The sequence below is a fragment of the Bombina bombina genome, chromosome 6, assembly GCF_027579735.1.
Source record: "Bombina bombina isolate aBomBom1 chromosome 6, aBomBom1.pri, whole genome shotgun sequence".
Taxonomy (NCBI): domain Eukaryota; kingdom Metazoa; phylum Chordata; class Amphibia; order Anura; family Bombinatoridae; genus Bombina; species Bombina bombina.
The window spans coordinates 804,530,144-804,543,777 of record NC_069504.1 but is presented as its reverse complement, the minus strand read 5'-3'; the positions used below and the strand labels follow the sequence as shown (position 1 = coordinate 804,543,777).

Sequence of the window (13,634 nt, the reverse complement as noted above, 5' to 3'; positions counted from 1 at the left end):
CAGGCTTAGTACGCAAAACCACCTTATCTGCATGGAACACCAGATAGGGCGGAGAACACTGCAGAGCAGATAACTCAGAAACTCTTCTAGCAGAAGAAATTGCAACCAAAAACAAAACTTTCCAAGATAATAACTTAATATCTACGGAATGTAAGGGTTCAAACGAAACCCCTTGAAGAACTGAAAGAACTAGATTAAGACTCCAGGGAGGAGTCAAAGGTCTGTAAACAGGCTTGATTCTAACCAGAGCCTGAACAAACGCTTGAACGTCTGGCACAGCTGCCAGCCTTTTGTGAAGTAAAACAGATAACGCAGAGATCTGTCCCTTCAGAGAACTTGCAGATAATCCTTTCTCCAAACCTTCTTGTAGAAAGGATAGAATCTTAGGAATTTTTATCTTGTTCCATGGGAATCCTTTAGATTCACACCAACAGATATATTTTTTCCATATCTTATGGTAAATTTTTCTAGTTACAGGCTTTCTAGCCTGAATCAGAGTATCTATTACAGAATCTGAAAACCCACGCTTTGATAAAATCAAGCGTTCAATCTCCAAGCAGTCAGTTGGAGGGAAACCAGATTTGGATGTTCGAATGGACCTTGAACAAGAAGGTCCTGTCTCAAAGGTAGCTTCCATGGTGGAGCCGATGACATATTCACCAGGTCTGCATACCAAGTCCTGCATGGCCACGCAGGAGCTATCAAGATCACCGAAGCCCTCTCCTGATTGATCCTGGCTACCAACCTGGGAATGAGAGGAAACGGTGGGAATACATAAGCTAGGTTGAAGGTCCAAGGTGCTACTAGTGCATCTACTAGAGTCGCCTTGGGATCCCTGGATCTGGACCCGTAACAAGGAACCTTGAAGTTCTGACGAGAGGCCATCAGATCCATGTCTGGAATGCCCCATAATCAAGTTATTTGGGCAAAGATTTCCGGATGGAGTTCCCACTCCCCCGGATGGAATGTCTGACGACTCAGAAAATCCGCTTCCCAATTTTCCACTCCTGGGATGTGGATTGCAGACAAGTGGCAGGAGTGATCCTCCGCCCATTGAATTATCTTGGTCACTTCCTCCATCGCCAGGGAACTCCTTGTTCCCCCCTGATGGTTGATATATGCAACTGTCGTCATGTTGTCTGATTGAAACCTTATGAATTTGGCCTTTGCTAGATGAGGCCAAGCTTTGAGAGCATTGAATATCGCTCTCAGTTCCAGAATGTTTATCGGGAGAAGAGATTCTTCCCGAGACCATAGACCCTGAGCTTTCAGGGGTTCCCAGACCGCGCCCCAGCCCACCAGACTGGCGTCGGTTGTGACAATGACCCACTCTGGTCTGCGGAAGCTCATTCCCTGTGACAGGTTGTCCAGGATCAGCCACCAACGGAGTGAATCTCTGGTCCTTTGATCTACTTGAATCGTCTGAGACAAGTCTGTATAATCCCCATTCCACTGTCTGAGCATGCACAGTTGTAATGGTCTTAGATGAATTCGTGCAAAAGGAACTATGTCCATTGCTGCAACCATCAATCCTATTACTTCCATGCACTGCGCTATGGAAGGACGAAGAACAGAATGAAGTACTTGACAAGAACTTAGAAGTTTTGATTTTCTGACCTCTGTCAGAAAAATCCTCATTTCTAAGGAGTCTATTATTGTTCCCAAGAAGGGAACTCTTGTTGACGGGGAAAGAGAACTTTTTTCTATGTTCACTTTCCATCCGTGAGATCTGAGAAAGGCTAGAACGATGTCCGTATGAGCCTTTGCTTTTGACAGAGACGACGCTTGAATCAGGATGTCGTCCAAGTACGGTACTACTGCAATGACCCTTGGTCTTAGAACCGCTAGAAGGGACCCTAGTACCTTTGTGAAAATTCTTGGAGCAGTGGCTAATCCGAATGGAAGTGCCACAAACTGGTAATGCTTGTCCAGAAAAGCGAACCTTAGGAACTGATGATGTTCCTTGTGGATAGGAATATGTAGGTACGCATCCTTTAAATCCACCGTGGTCATAAATTGACCTTCCTGGATGGTAGGAAGGATCGTTCGAATGGTCTCCATTTTGAACGATGGAACCCTGAGAAATTTGTTTAGGATCTTGAGATCTAAAATTGGTCTGAATGTTCCCTCTTTTTTGGGAACTATGAACAGGTTGGAGTAAAACCCCATCCCTTGTTCTCCTATTGGAACTGGATGAATTACTCCCATCTTTAACAGGTCTTCTACACAATGTAAGAATGCCTGTCTTTTTATTTGGTTTGAAGATAATTGAGACCTGTGGAACCTTCCCCTTGGGGGTAGTTCCTTGAATTCCAGGAGATAACCTTGAGAAACTATTTCTAGTGCCCAAGGATCCTGAACATCTCTTGCCCAGGCCTGAGCAAAGAGAGAAAGTCTGCCCCCCACCAGATCCGGTCCCGGATCGGGGGCCATCCCTTCATGCTGTTTTGGTAGCAGTGGCAGGCTTCTTGGCCTGTTTACCCTTGTTCCAGCCTTGCATCGGTCTCCAGGCTGGTTTGGGTTGAGAAGTATTACCCTCTTGCTTAGAGGATGTAGAAGTAGAGGCTGGTCCGTTTCTGCGAAAGGGACGAAAATTAGGCTTATTTCTAGCCTTAAAAGACCTATCCTGAGGAAGGGCGTGGCCCTTTCCCCCGGTGATGTCTGAAATAATCTCTTTCAAATCAGGACCAAACAGTGTTTTGCCCTTGAAAGGGATGTTAAGCAATTTTGTCTTGGAAGACACATCCGCTGACCAAGACTTTAGCCAAAGCGCTCTGCGCGCCACGATAGCAAACCCTGAATTTTTCGCCGCTAATCTAGCTAATTGCAAAGCGGCATCTAGAATAAAAGAGTTAGCCAATTTAAGTGCTTGAACTCTGTCCATAACCTCCTCATACGAAGATTCTTTATTGAGCGACTTTTCTAGTTCTTCGAACCAGAAACACGCTGCCGTAGTGACAGGAACAATGCATGAAATTGGTTGTAGAAGGTAACCTTGCTGAACAAACATCTTTTTAAGCAAACCCTCTAATTTTTTATCCATAGGATCTTTGAAAGCACAACTATCTTCTATGGGAATAGTAGTGCGTTTGTTTAGAGTAGAGACCGCCCCCTCGACCTTAGGGACTGTCTGCCATAAGTCCTTTCTGGGGTCGACTATAGGAAATAATTTCTTAAATATAGGGGGAGGAACAAAAGGTATGCCGGGCCTTTCCCATTCCTTATTTACTATGTCCGCCACCCGCTTGGGTATAGGAAAAACATCGGGGGGCACCGGAACCTCTAGGAACTTGTCCATCTTACATAATTTCTCTGGAATGACCAAATTGTCACAATCATCCAGAGTAGATAATACCTCCTTAAGCAGTGCGCGGAGATGTTCTAATTTAAATTTAAATGTTACAACATCAGGTTCAGCTTGTTGAGAAATTTTTCCTGAATCTGAAATTTCTCCCTCAGACAAAACCTCCCTCCTGGCCCCTTCAGATTGGTGTGAGGGTATGTCAGAAACGTTATCATCAGCGTCCTCTTGCTCTTCAGTGTTTAAAACAGAGCAATCGCGCTTTCTCTGATAAGTAGGCATTTTAGATAAAATATTTGCAATAGAATTATCCATAACAGCCGTTAATTGTTGCATGGTAATAAGTATTGGCGCACTAGATGTACTAGGGGCCTCTTGTGTGGGCAAAACTGGTGTAGACACAGAAGGGGATGATGCAGTACCATGCTTACTCCCCTCATCTGAAGAATCATCTTGGGCACTATTATTATCTGTGGCATCATTGTCCCTACTTTGTTTGGACACTATGTCACAATTATCACATATATTTAAATGGGGAGACACATTGGCTTTCATACATATAGAACATCACTTATCTGATGGTTCAGACATGTTAAACAGGCTTAAACTTGTCAACAAAGCACAAAAAACGTTTTAAAATAAAACCGTTACTGTCACTTTAAATTTTAAACAGAACACACTTTATTACTGAATATGCGAAAAAGCATGAAGCAATTGTTCAAAATTCACCAAAATTTCACCACAGTGTCTTAAAGCCTTAAAAGTATTGCACACCAAATTTGAAAGCTTTAACCCTTAAAATAACGGAACCGTTTTTACATTTAACCCCTATACAGTCCCAGGTATCTGCTTTGCTGAGACCCAACCAAGCCCAGAGGGGAATACGATACCAAATGACGCCTTCTATAAGCTTTTTCAGTGGTTCTTAGCTCCTCACACATGCATCTGCATGCCTTGCTTTCCAAAAACAACTGCGCATTAGTGGCGCGAAAATGAGGCTCTGCCTATGACTAGAGAAGGCCCCCATCTGAAAAAGGTGTCCATACAGTGCCTGCCGTTTTTTAACAACAATCCCCAAGATTATAATAACTATAAAGAGTTATAATCTGCCAAATATGCTTAGCAAAGTAATCGTTTTAGCCCAGAAAAATGTCTACCAGTTTTTTAAGCCCTTATAAAGCCCTTTATTCTTTTACTTAATCTAAGAAAATGGCTTACCGGTCCCCATAGGGAAAATGACAGCCTTCCAGCATTACAAAGTCTTGTTAGAAATGTGGCCAGTCATACCTCAGGCAGAAAAGTCTGCCAACTGCTTCCCCCAACTGAAGTTACTTCATCTCAACAGTCCTGTGTGGAAACAGCAATCGATTTTAGTAACGTTTGCTAAAATCATCTTCCTCTTACAAACAGAAATCTTCTTCTCTTTTCTGTTTCAGAGTAAATAGTACATACAAGCACTATTTTAAAATAACAAACACTTGATTGAAGAATAAAAACTACATTTAAACACCAAAAAAACTCTTAGCCATCTCCGTGGAGATGTTGCCTGTGCAACGGCAAAGAGAATGACTGGGGTGGGCGGAGCCTAGGGGGGATCATGTGACCAGCTTTGCTGGGCTCTTTGCTATTTCCTGTTGGGGAAGAGAATATCCCACAAGTAAGGATGACGCCGTGGACCGGACACACCTATGTTGGAGAAAGAAAACCTAGATCAGGGCTTGACAAATTCTGAATGCCAGTGAGCTCCGGCTCTGAGAATTTTACTTCTGGCTGCTCACTTTAAGATTATTCAAGCACACTTGCCTGCCTTGTAAAGGAACACAATTATGCAACAGTAACATGCTTAAATTCAAAGGAGCTAAACGCATTGATAATTGCCCAAAGCAGAGCCCTTGCCAAGCCGGTTCTGAGCACTAAACGACCACTGATTGGTAAATGTAGTTCATTTGCTGCATCTGATTGGTTTATCGACTGTGTCATTTGTAATACAGGTCCTAAGCAGGATTTTAACAATATTTTAATACCTAAAACATACAAACATTTGTGCAATAGAATATTCTAATGCGCTAGAGCAGTGAGGGCCAACTTGCTAACAGATCAATATTTTAGAATCCTTAAAGTGATAGTAAACTTTCCCCTTTGTCTAAACAGATCCTGAATGTTAGCGATATTTTAGATGTCAGTTGTAATGAAGATGCACTATAACTTACTTTTTAATGTAGCGCTGAAATTCAAATACCCAGCGCTCTGGCCACCCACTTCATTTTTTTGTTGACTGTTTGAAATATTCTACAATCCACGCTCTATCAACAACAAAAGTTCCATATGGCTAGAGCATTGATTGGAGAACAGTTCAAACCATTAGTCTAACAAAAAAATTAAGTTTTTGAAGTGGGCTGTCAGAGTGCAGGGTATTTGAATTTCAGCGCTACAGCAAAAAGTTATAGCGCATCTTCATTTCAACTGATAATTTAAACCTCATCTAAAATATCGCTAATATTCCAGATCTGCTTAGACAAAGGGGAACGTTTACCATTACTTTAACGGCCACATATTAAACACACAAAATAATATATTTCCTAAAAGTGGATAATGCTAAAGGGAAAGTTTGAAGTAATGTTGCGGGATACCCACTATCTGTGCCCACTAACCAGAAGTCCCCAGAGAACATATATCTAGATTTGCTTTATCCTGGGACCACAAACAATATTGCACATTATGGAACACCCTCCCACTTCTACTTTGTCCCTGGGGACGCAAAAAATAGTGAAGTTGTCCATCCCTGCTTTCGAGCATTTTATTACTGTACTGTTAGGTCCTTGAAAAAATGTGACTCCTAAATTTGCAATACATTTGTCAGCCCCTGACCCAGATATTTTAACAGTTCATAATTTTACTACCTGATGTTAAAGGGACGGTAAAGTCAAAATTAAACTTAAATGGTTTGAATAGATCATAAAGTTTTTAACAAATTTCCAATTTACTTCTATTATCAATTTTGCTTAGTTCTTTTGGTATTCTTTCTTAAAGAGTAATCCTAGGAACTATGCAACTATGTATAACACTGCCGACAGACTGGTAAAGACATGCATGATCCTGAGCTATCAGCCTACCTAGATTTACGTTTCAATAAAGGATACACAGAGAACAAAGCACATTTGATAATGGAAGTAAATTGCAAAGTAGTTTAAAATGTCATGATCTATTTAAATCATTAAAGTTTAATTTTGACGTTACTGTCCCTTTAACCACACAACAACAACAAAAGGCTAACTAGACTTTAGATGCTACTACATGGGAGTATACTTTTAGATACAACAGACAAACATAGTTGTATTGAATGATCACAAACTCAGATAATACATTTTTCATGCATGAAAACTAAATTTCTAATATTTGATACTTATTTTTAACCACAGATTATTCGACTTTAATGAATCTTTAACAGGAATTATTTTGTATGTATGTAACGGTCTCTAATACAGCAAGCATCTATAGAAAAACTCAAATGACATTAGATCATAATAGTGATAAATAAAAACAAATGAAAAAATATACATTTTTACATTAGGTAGCTAAGGGCCTATATATGTATATATATATATATATATATATATATATATATATATATATATATATATATATATATATATATACAGTATATATAAATAAATATATATATATACGTATATATATATATATATATATATAAATAAACAACCCAAAACAGGAAGACACTCAACTTAAAAGGGTCTCTCTCAGAGGTTTGAGAGCTTGAGCATAAAATCAGGTTATCTACACTGTGTGCACAATTATTAGGCAAGTGAGTATTTTAAACAAATCCTCATTATATGCATTTTATCCAACTCCAAGCTGTATAAAGTTTAATGCTTATTGGATTTAAGCATATCAGGTGATGTGTATTTGTGTAATAAGGGAGGGTGTGGCCTTAAGAGATCAACACCATATATCAAGGTGTGCATCATTATTAGGCAGCTTCTATTCCTCAGGCAAAATGGGCCAAAAAAGAGATTTAACTGACTCTGAAAAGTCAAAAATTGTAAAAATTATTTCAGAGGGATGCAGCACTCTTGAAATTGGTAAGATATGGGGGGTCACAGAACCATCAAACGTTTTGTTGCAAATAGTCAACAGGGTCGCAAGAAACTCGTTAAGAAAAAAAGTAACTGCCAAAGATTTGAGAAGAATCAAACATAAAGCTACCAGAAACCTATTATCCTCCAGTGCTGTCATATTCCAGAACTGCAACCTACCTGGAGTGCACAGAAGTACAAGGTGTTCAGAGACATGGCCAAGGTAAGGAAGGCTGAAACCCGACCACCACTGAACAAAACACATAAATTGAAACGTCAAGATTGGGCTAAGACAGATTTTTTCAAAGGTTTTATGGACTGATGAGATAAGAGTGACTCTTGACGGACCAGATGGATGGGCCCTTGGCTAAATTAGTAACGGGCACAGAGCTCCACTTCGACTCAGACGCCAGCAAGGTGGAGGTGGGGTACTGGTATGGGCTGGTATTATTAAAGTTGAGCTAGTTGGCTTTTCGGGTTGAAGATAGACTCAAAATCAACTCCCAAACCTACTGCCAGTTTTTAGAAGACCCTTTCTTCAAGCAGTGGTACAGGAAAAAGTCTGCATCTAAGCAGGACAATGCTCCATCTCATGCATCAAAGTACTCCACTGCATGGCTAGCCAGTAAAGGCCTTAAAGATGAAAGAATAATGACATGGCCCCCTTCCTCATCTGACCTTAACTCTATTGAGAACTTGTGGGCCCTTCTTAAGAGGGAGAGTTACAGTGAAGGAAAACAGTACACCTCTCTGAACAGTGTCTGGGAGGCTGTGGATGCTGCTGCACAAAAAGACAGACTCCATGGATGGAAGGATTATGACCGTTTTTGAAAAGAAGGGTGGCTATATTGGTCACCAACAGATCAAAATTAACAAGTGAGATGGGAAAATTTTAATCTTTCATTTAGTTGCATAATAATTGTGCACACATAGATATTCTCCTAAGAAAGCCAAAACCTAACTTTTACTTACTTAAATATTCAAGTTTGATGATTAACATTTAGGATTGACTGAGAGCACTGTAGTTGTTCAATAATGAAATTAATCCTCAAAAATACAACTTGCCTAATAATTGTGCACACAGTGTAAATATTTTATCTATATATATTAAAATACCATATTTCTTGGCCTCTTACAATTGTAACTGTACAAAAAACCTAAAATACATTCACATCAATGGATTTTTAATCACACCCTTATGTTACATACATTATGGTTTTAGATTCTAAATAAGCATACAGATTCTTTTTGTGCTTCCTTTTTACCCCGACTTCCCTTGTGTTTTAAACGCATTTTCCATCTGTAAGTTTTATGAGCACAGACCTTTTTTTCTGCTAGAGAGCTAAAAAAACAGAAAATAGAATTTGACAGCAGTTGACCCAGATTAATCATTTTTTCGGTCTGTTGTAAAATATCAAACACTGACTCATGCCTTTCTTAAAAAGATTAATGTAGATCTCTGTTTCTGCCTCTACCATCTCTTCCTGTAGCCAATTTGATAAATTCTACAGCAGAAAATCGTACAGGGATAGTCAATGTAAGAAAAAACTTGATTGTTGACAGTAACTCTACATACTCCTTTTATATTAAAAAAAAATGATTTTGTAAGATATTTAAACTATTTTACCTTGAATGGAAGCTAGTGTGCATGCGCAGTAGCTCCACGAGTGCACTACTTAAAATCATTAGTGGTGAGCAGCAACCTTCTGATTGGCTGAACTGCTGGCTGATAATTATAATAATACATAAGTATATAAAAATGCAATTTAGTAAAATATTTAAAGGGGTATGTAAAATTACTGGCAGCAATCAATCTAATAAAGCAACAGTGTTTCTTACGTTGGAGGTTCCTTTAAAGGGACAGTCTACACCAGAATTATTGTTTTAAAAGATAGATAATCCCTTTATTACCCATTCCCCAGTTTTGCATAACCAACACAGTTATATTAATATACTTTTAACCTCTGTGATTATCTTGTATCTAAGCCTCTGCAAACTGCCCCTTTTTTCAGTTCTTTTGACAGACTTGCAGTCTAGTCAATCAGTGCCTGCTCCCAGATAACTTCTCGTGCATGAGCACAGTGTTATCTATATGAAATACGTGAACTAACACCCTCTAGTGGTGAAAAACTGTTAAAATGCAATCTGAAAGAGGTGGGCTTCAAGGTCTAAGAAATTAGCATATGAACCTCCTAGGTTAAGCTTTCAACTAAGAATACCAAGAGAACAAAGCAAAATTGGTGATAAAAGTAAATTGGAAAATTGTTTAAAATTACATGCTCTATCTGAATCATAAAAGTTTATTTTGGCCTAGACTGTCCCTTTAAGCTGTAAATAAAGCACACTGTACATCTTTAAAATTTCAATAAAACAAACAATAGCCTAAATGTGCAATAACCTATATAAACTATATACATACATTCATATTTTAAACAATCACTAACTGGCTTATCCAAAATGAATAGTAAAACACGACAGGTCAGACTACATGTATATATTTAGGAAAAAGCGTGATTAATAAAACAAATGAAAAGAATGTATTAAAAATGTTCTAGTAAGACAGGTCACTGACTAACAAAGTTATGTCAACTTTCATCATACATTTTCATTGGCAATTGGTATATAGAAGATTGATCAGAAGTTGAATAAACCATTATCCCTGTTCTAAGATAAAAAAAATTCACTTCACATTTAGCAGTCTAACTGCAGAAAAAAACAATTACTCAAGAGAAAACGTCAATGATATCCTGGCTACAGGGTGCTTAAAAATGGCTGCTAAGAGGTAAAGATGGAGACTCTACAATGTAGGGCGCCCCCTCTTGTTTTGTTCATAGTTGGAAAATTGGATTTTCCGAAGCAGCAACCTGTAGGACAAAGATTTTCTTGACTTCACTTTCTTGGAAGCTATTTCATTTACCCTTTTTTTAATTCTTTATATCAAGAATAGAATAAGACATGGAATGTGTCACAAAAGGGAAGTCACACTGAGATGACACAAACATTAAATCTTGCACCTCTAAAAATATATATATATATATGTATATGCCAAAAGATTAATATATTCATTTCTAGTGCAAATCTTGGTAGTGCAATAAAAATCCATATGTGAGATGGGAAAGTAATCTTCATGCTGATTGATTTGTAGAACTCTTACTGAAGCAATGGCAGACTATGGATGAACAGCGTAATAGTGAGCTCATTTCTCTGGAGGTTAACAAGCCCTATGTAATCTCCTGCCTCTTGCTCTGCCCTAAAGAGAGATCTGGTAGCGTTGTAGAGCAGTGGTTAGCATTTGTATCCACCAGAACATAAAATCTAAAGAAGGGAGGTTCTAGTATAGCAGAATGCTGTATGATGTTAGAGCATTTTATTTTAAAATATATTTACATTCTTATTATGTGCTGAATCCCTGCTAAGTTGTTAAACAGAGTCAAAAACACCCAGCCACAATACAATTGACTATGTATCTAACCCTTTAGGAAGAGGTTAAACACAAAGTAAATAAAATGCTCTAATTCATGCAAGCATTTCATTTTTAAAGGGACACTGTAGAGGAAATATGACACGCTCAGATTTGTTTAAATTTTTGCTCTAACTGCAGTGGATCTTTATGCTGAACACAGCCAATGATTGACATAGCTGTGCAATTGCTGCTGCTGATTGGCTCATTGGGTATTTTTGCACTACAAAGTCCCTTTAAAAAATGTGAGGTTTGTTCTGCATACTGTATAGTAGCTCTTTTATAGACATTATGGATCTTCTCAAATCTACATGAAACACACCCCAGCTGTGTGCCACCTGTGCTTCCGAGCAATAGTCTTCTCACTGCATTCTGGGACAGAAAACTTGCTAAGTCCTTGTCTCTTTTTTTGCTTGATACATCTCAGATAAGTCTGTCCTCCTGCACATGCTGTTCACAAACTCCAGTGAAGCAGATGCCTCCTTCGCTTTGACCTCTGCGTTCATCATGATTGGGGCTTCCTGGTTCTGTTGGGTGCTGTGACCAGATTTCAGGGGGTAGATCTTTAGGCAGAGGCCTCTCTTTCAAGTGACTTTCAAGCTGGCGCAGCAATTCTTTTGGGCGTTTCTTTGCAAAAATTTCAATTTCTAGTTACAAAATAAATAAATAAAGTTAAGGCAAGAGAAAAGAAGATTTAATCTCCAACGACAAACATGTTTTTCCACTGTCAAAGTAAAATAAAGAACTCTTTGCATAAAGAGGTAAAACAGCCAATGAAGTAGAAAACTTTAAAAAGAGCTTAGGTGTATTTTTGGCTAAAACAAAATCCATGGTTATGATTTCTTGTGTTTAATAGGTAAGCTTTTTAATATATATTACAGTTCACTTGGCCTTTATTTTTTATTTTAATTAAAAAAAACAGGCACCAAAAAAACAGAATTTATGCTTACCTGATAAATTACTTTCTCTTACGGTGTATCCAGTCCACGGATTCATCCTCACTTGTGGGATATTCTCATTCCCTACAGGAAGTGGCAAAGAGAGCACACAGCAGAGCTGTCCATATAGCTCCCCCTCAGGCTCCGCCCCCCCAGTCATTTGACCGATGGTTAGGAGAAAAAGGAGAAACCATAGGGTGCAGTGGTGACTGTAGTTTTACAAAGATAAATTTGAAGCTGACTTAATTGCCAGGGCGGGCCGTGGACTGGATACACCGTAAGAGAAAGTAATTTATCAGGTAAGCATAAATTCTGTTTTCTCTTACTTGGTGTATCCAGTCCACGGATTCATCCTTACTTGTGGGATACCAATACCAAAGCTTTAGGACACGGATGAAGGGAGGGAAACAAGTCAGGTAACTTAAACAGAAGGCACCACTGCTTCCAAAACCTTTCTCCCAAAAATAGCCTCCGAAGAAGCAAAAGTATCGAATTTGTAAAATTTGGCAAAAGTATGCAGTGAAGACCAAGTCGCTGCCTTACAAATCTCTTCAACAGAAGCCTCATTCTTGAAGGCCCATGTGGAAGCCACAGCTCGGGTGGAATGAGCTGTAATTCGTTCAGGAGGCTGCTGTCCAGCAGTCTCATAAGCCAATCGGATGATGCTTTTCAGCCAGAAAGAAAGAGAGGTAGCAGTCGCTTTCTGACCTCTCCTCTTACCAGAATAGACAACAAACAAGGATGATGTTTGTCTGAAATCTTTAGTTGCTTTTAAATAGAATTTTAAAGCCCGAACCACATCAAGATTGTGTAATAGTCGTTCCTTCTTAGAAACTGGATTAGGACACAAAGAAGGAACAATGATTTCCTGGTTAATATTCTTATTAGAAACAACTTTCGGAAGAAAACCAGGTTTGGTACGCAAAACAAGTTTATAGCAGATACACTTAGCTTGGTAGCTCCAGCACTGGGCAGCGATTTTCCTGAAGTATCTTCTGACTCAGTTGCAACGTGGAACATCTTGCAATATGTAAAAGAAAAAACAACATATAAAGCAAAATTGATCAAATCCCTTAAATGACAGTTTCAGGAATGGGAAAAAAATGCCAGTGAACAAGCTTCTAGCAACCAGAAGCAATAAATAATGAGACTTAAATAATGTGGAGACAAAAATGACGCCCATATTTTTTAGCGCCAAAAAAGACGCCCACATTATTTGTTGCCTAAATGCTTTTGGCGCCAAAAATGACGCCACATCCGGAACGCCGACATTTTTGACGCAAAAAAACGTCAAAAAATGACGCAACTTCCGGCGACACGTATGACGCCGGAAACAGAAAAAAAAATTTTGCGCCAAAAAAGTCCGCGCCAAGAATGACGCAATAAAATGAAGCATTTTCTGCCCCCGCGAGCCTAACAGCCCACAGGGAAAAAGTCAAATTTTTTAAGGTAAGAAAAAATGATTGAAACAAATGCATTTATCCCAAGTATGAAACTGACTGTCTGAAAATAAGGAATGTTGAACATCCTGAGTCAAGGCAAATAAATATTTGAATACATATATTTAGAACTTTATAAAAAAGTGCCTAACCATAGCTTAGAGTGTCACAGAAAATAAGCTTACTTACTTACCCCAGGACACTCATCTACATGTTGTAGAAAGCCAAACCAGTACTGAAACGAAAATCAGCAGAGGTAATGGTATATATATATAAGAGTATATCGTCGATCTGAAAAGGGAGGTAAGAGATGAATCTCTACGACCGATAACAGAGAACCTATGAAATAGACCCCGTAGAAGGAGATCATTGCATTCAAATAGGCAATACTCTCCTCACATC

At 38.8% G+C, this 13,634-nt stretch overlaps 1 protein-coding gene across 1 annotated transcript in view; it reads right to left on the bottom strand.

Annotated features, from left to right (window-relative positions):
* Window positions 1-9,874: 9,874 nt before the first annotated feature.
* Window positions 9,875-13,634, bottom strand: part of ELMOD3 (ELMO domain containing 3) — a 212,405-nt gene continuing 208,645 nt past the window's right edge. Inside the window, exon 12 of the mRNA XM_053719453.1 lies at window positions 9,875-11,502. Coding sequence (XP_053575428.1) covers window positions 11,279-11,502 — 224 coding nt within the window. The 3' untranslated portion in view covers window positions 9,875-11,278. The remainder of the gene's footprint in view (window positions 11,503-13,634) is intronic.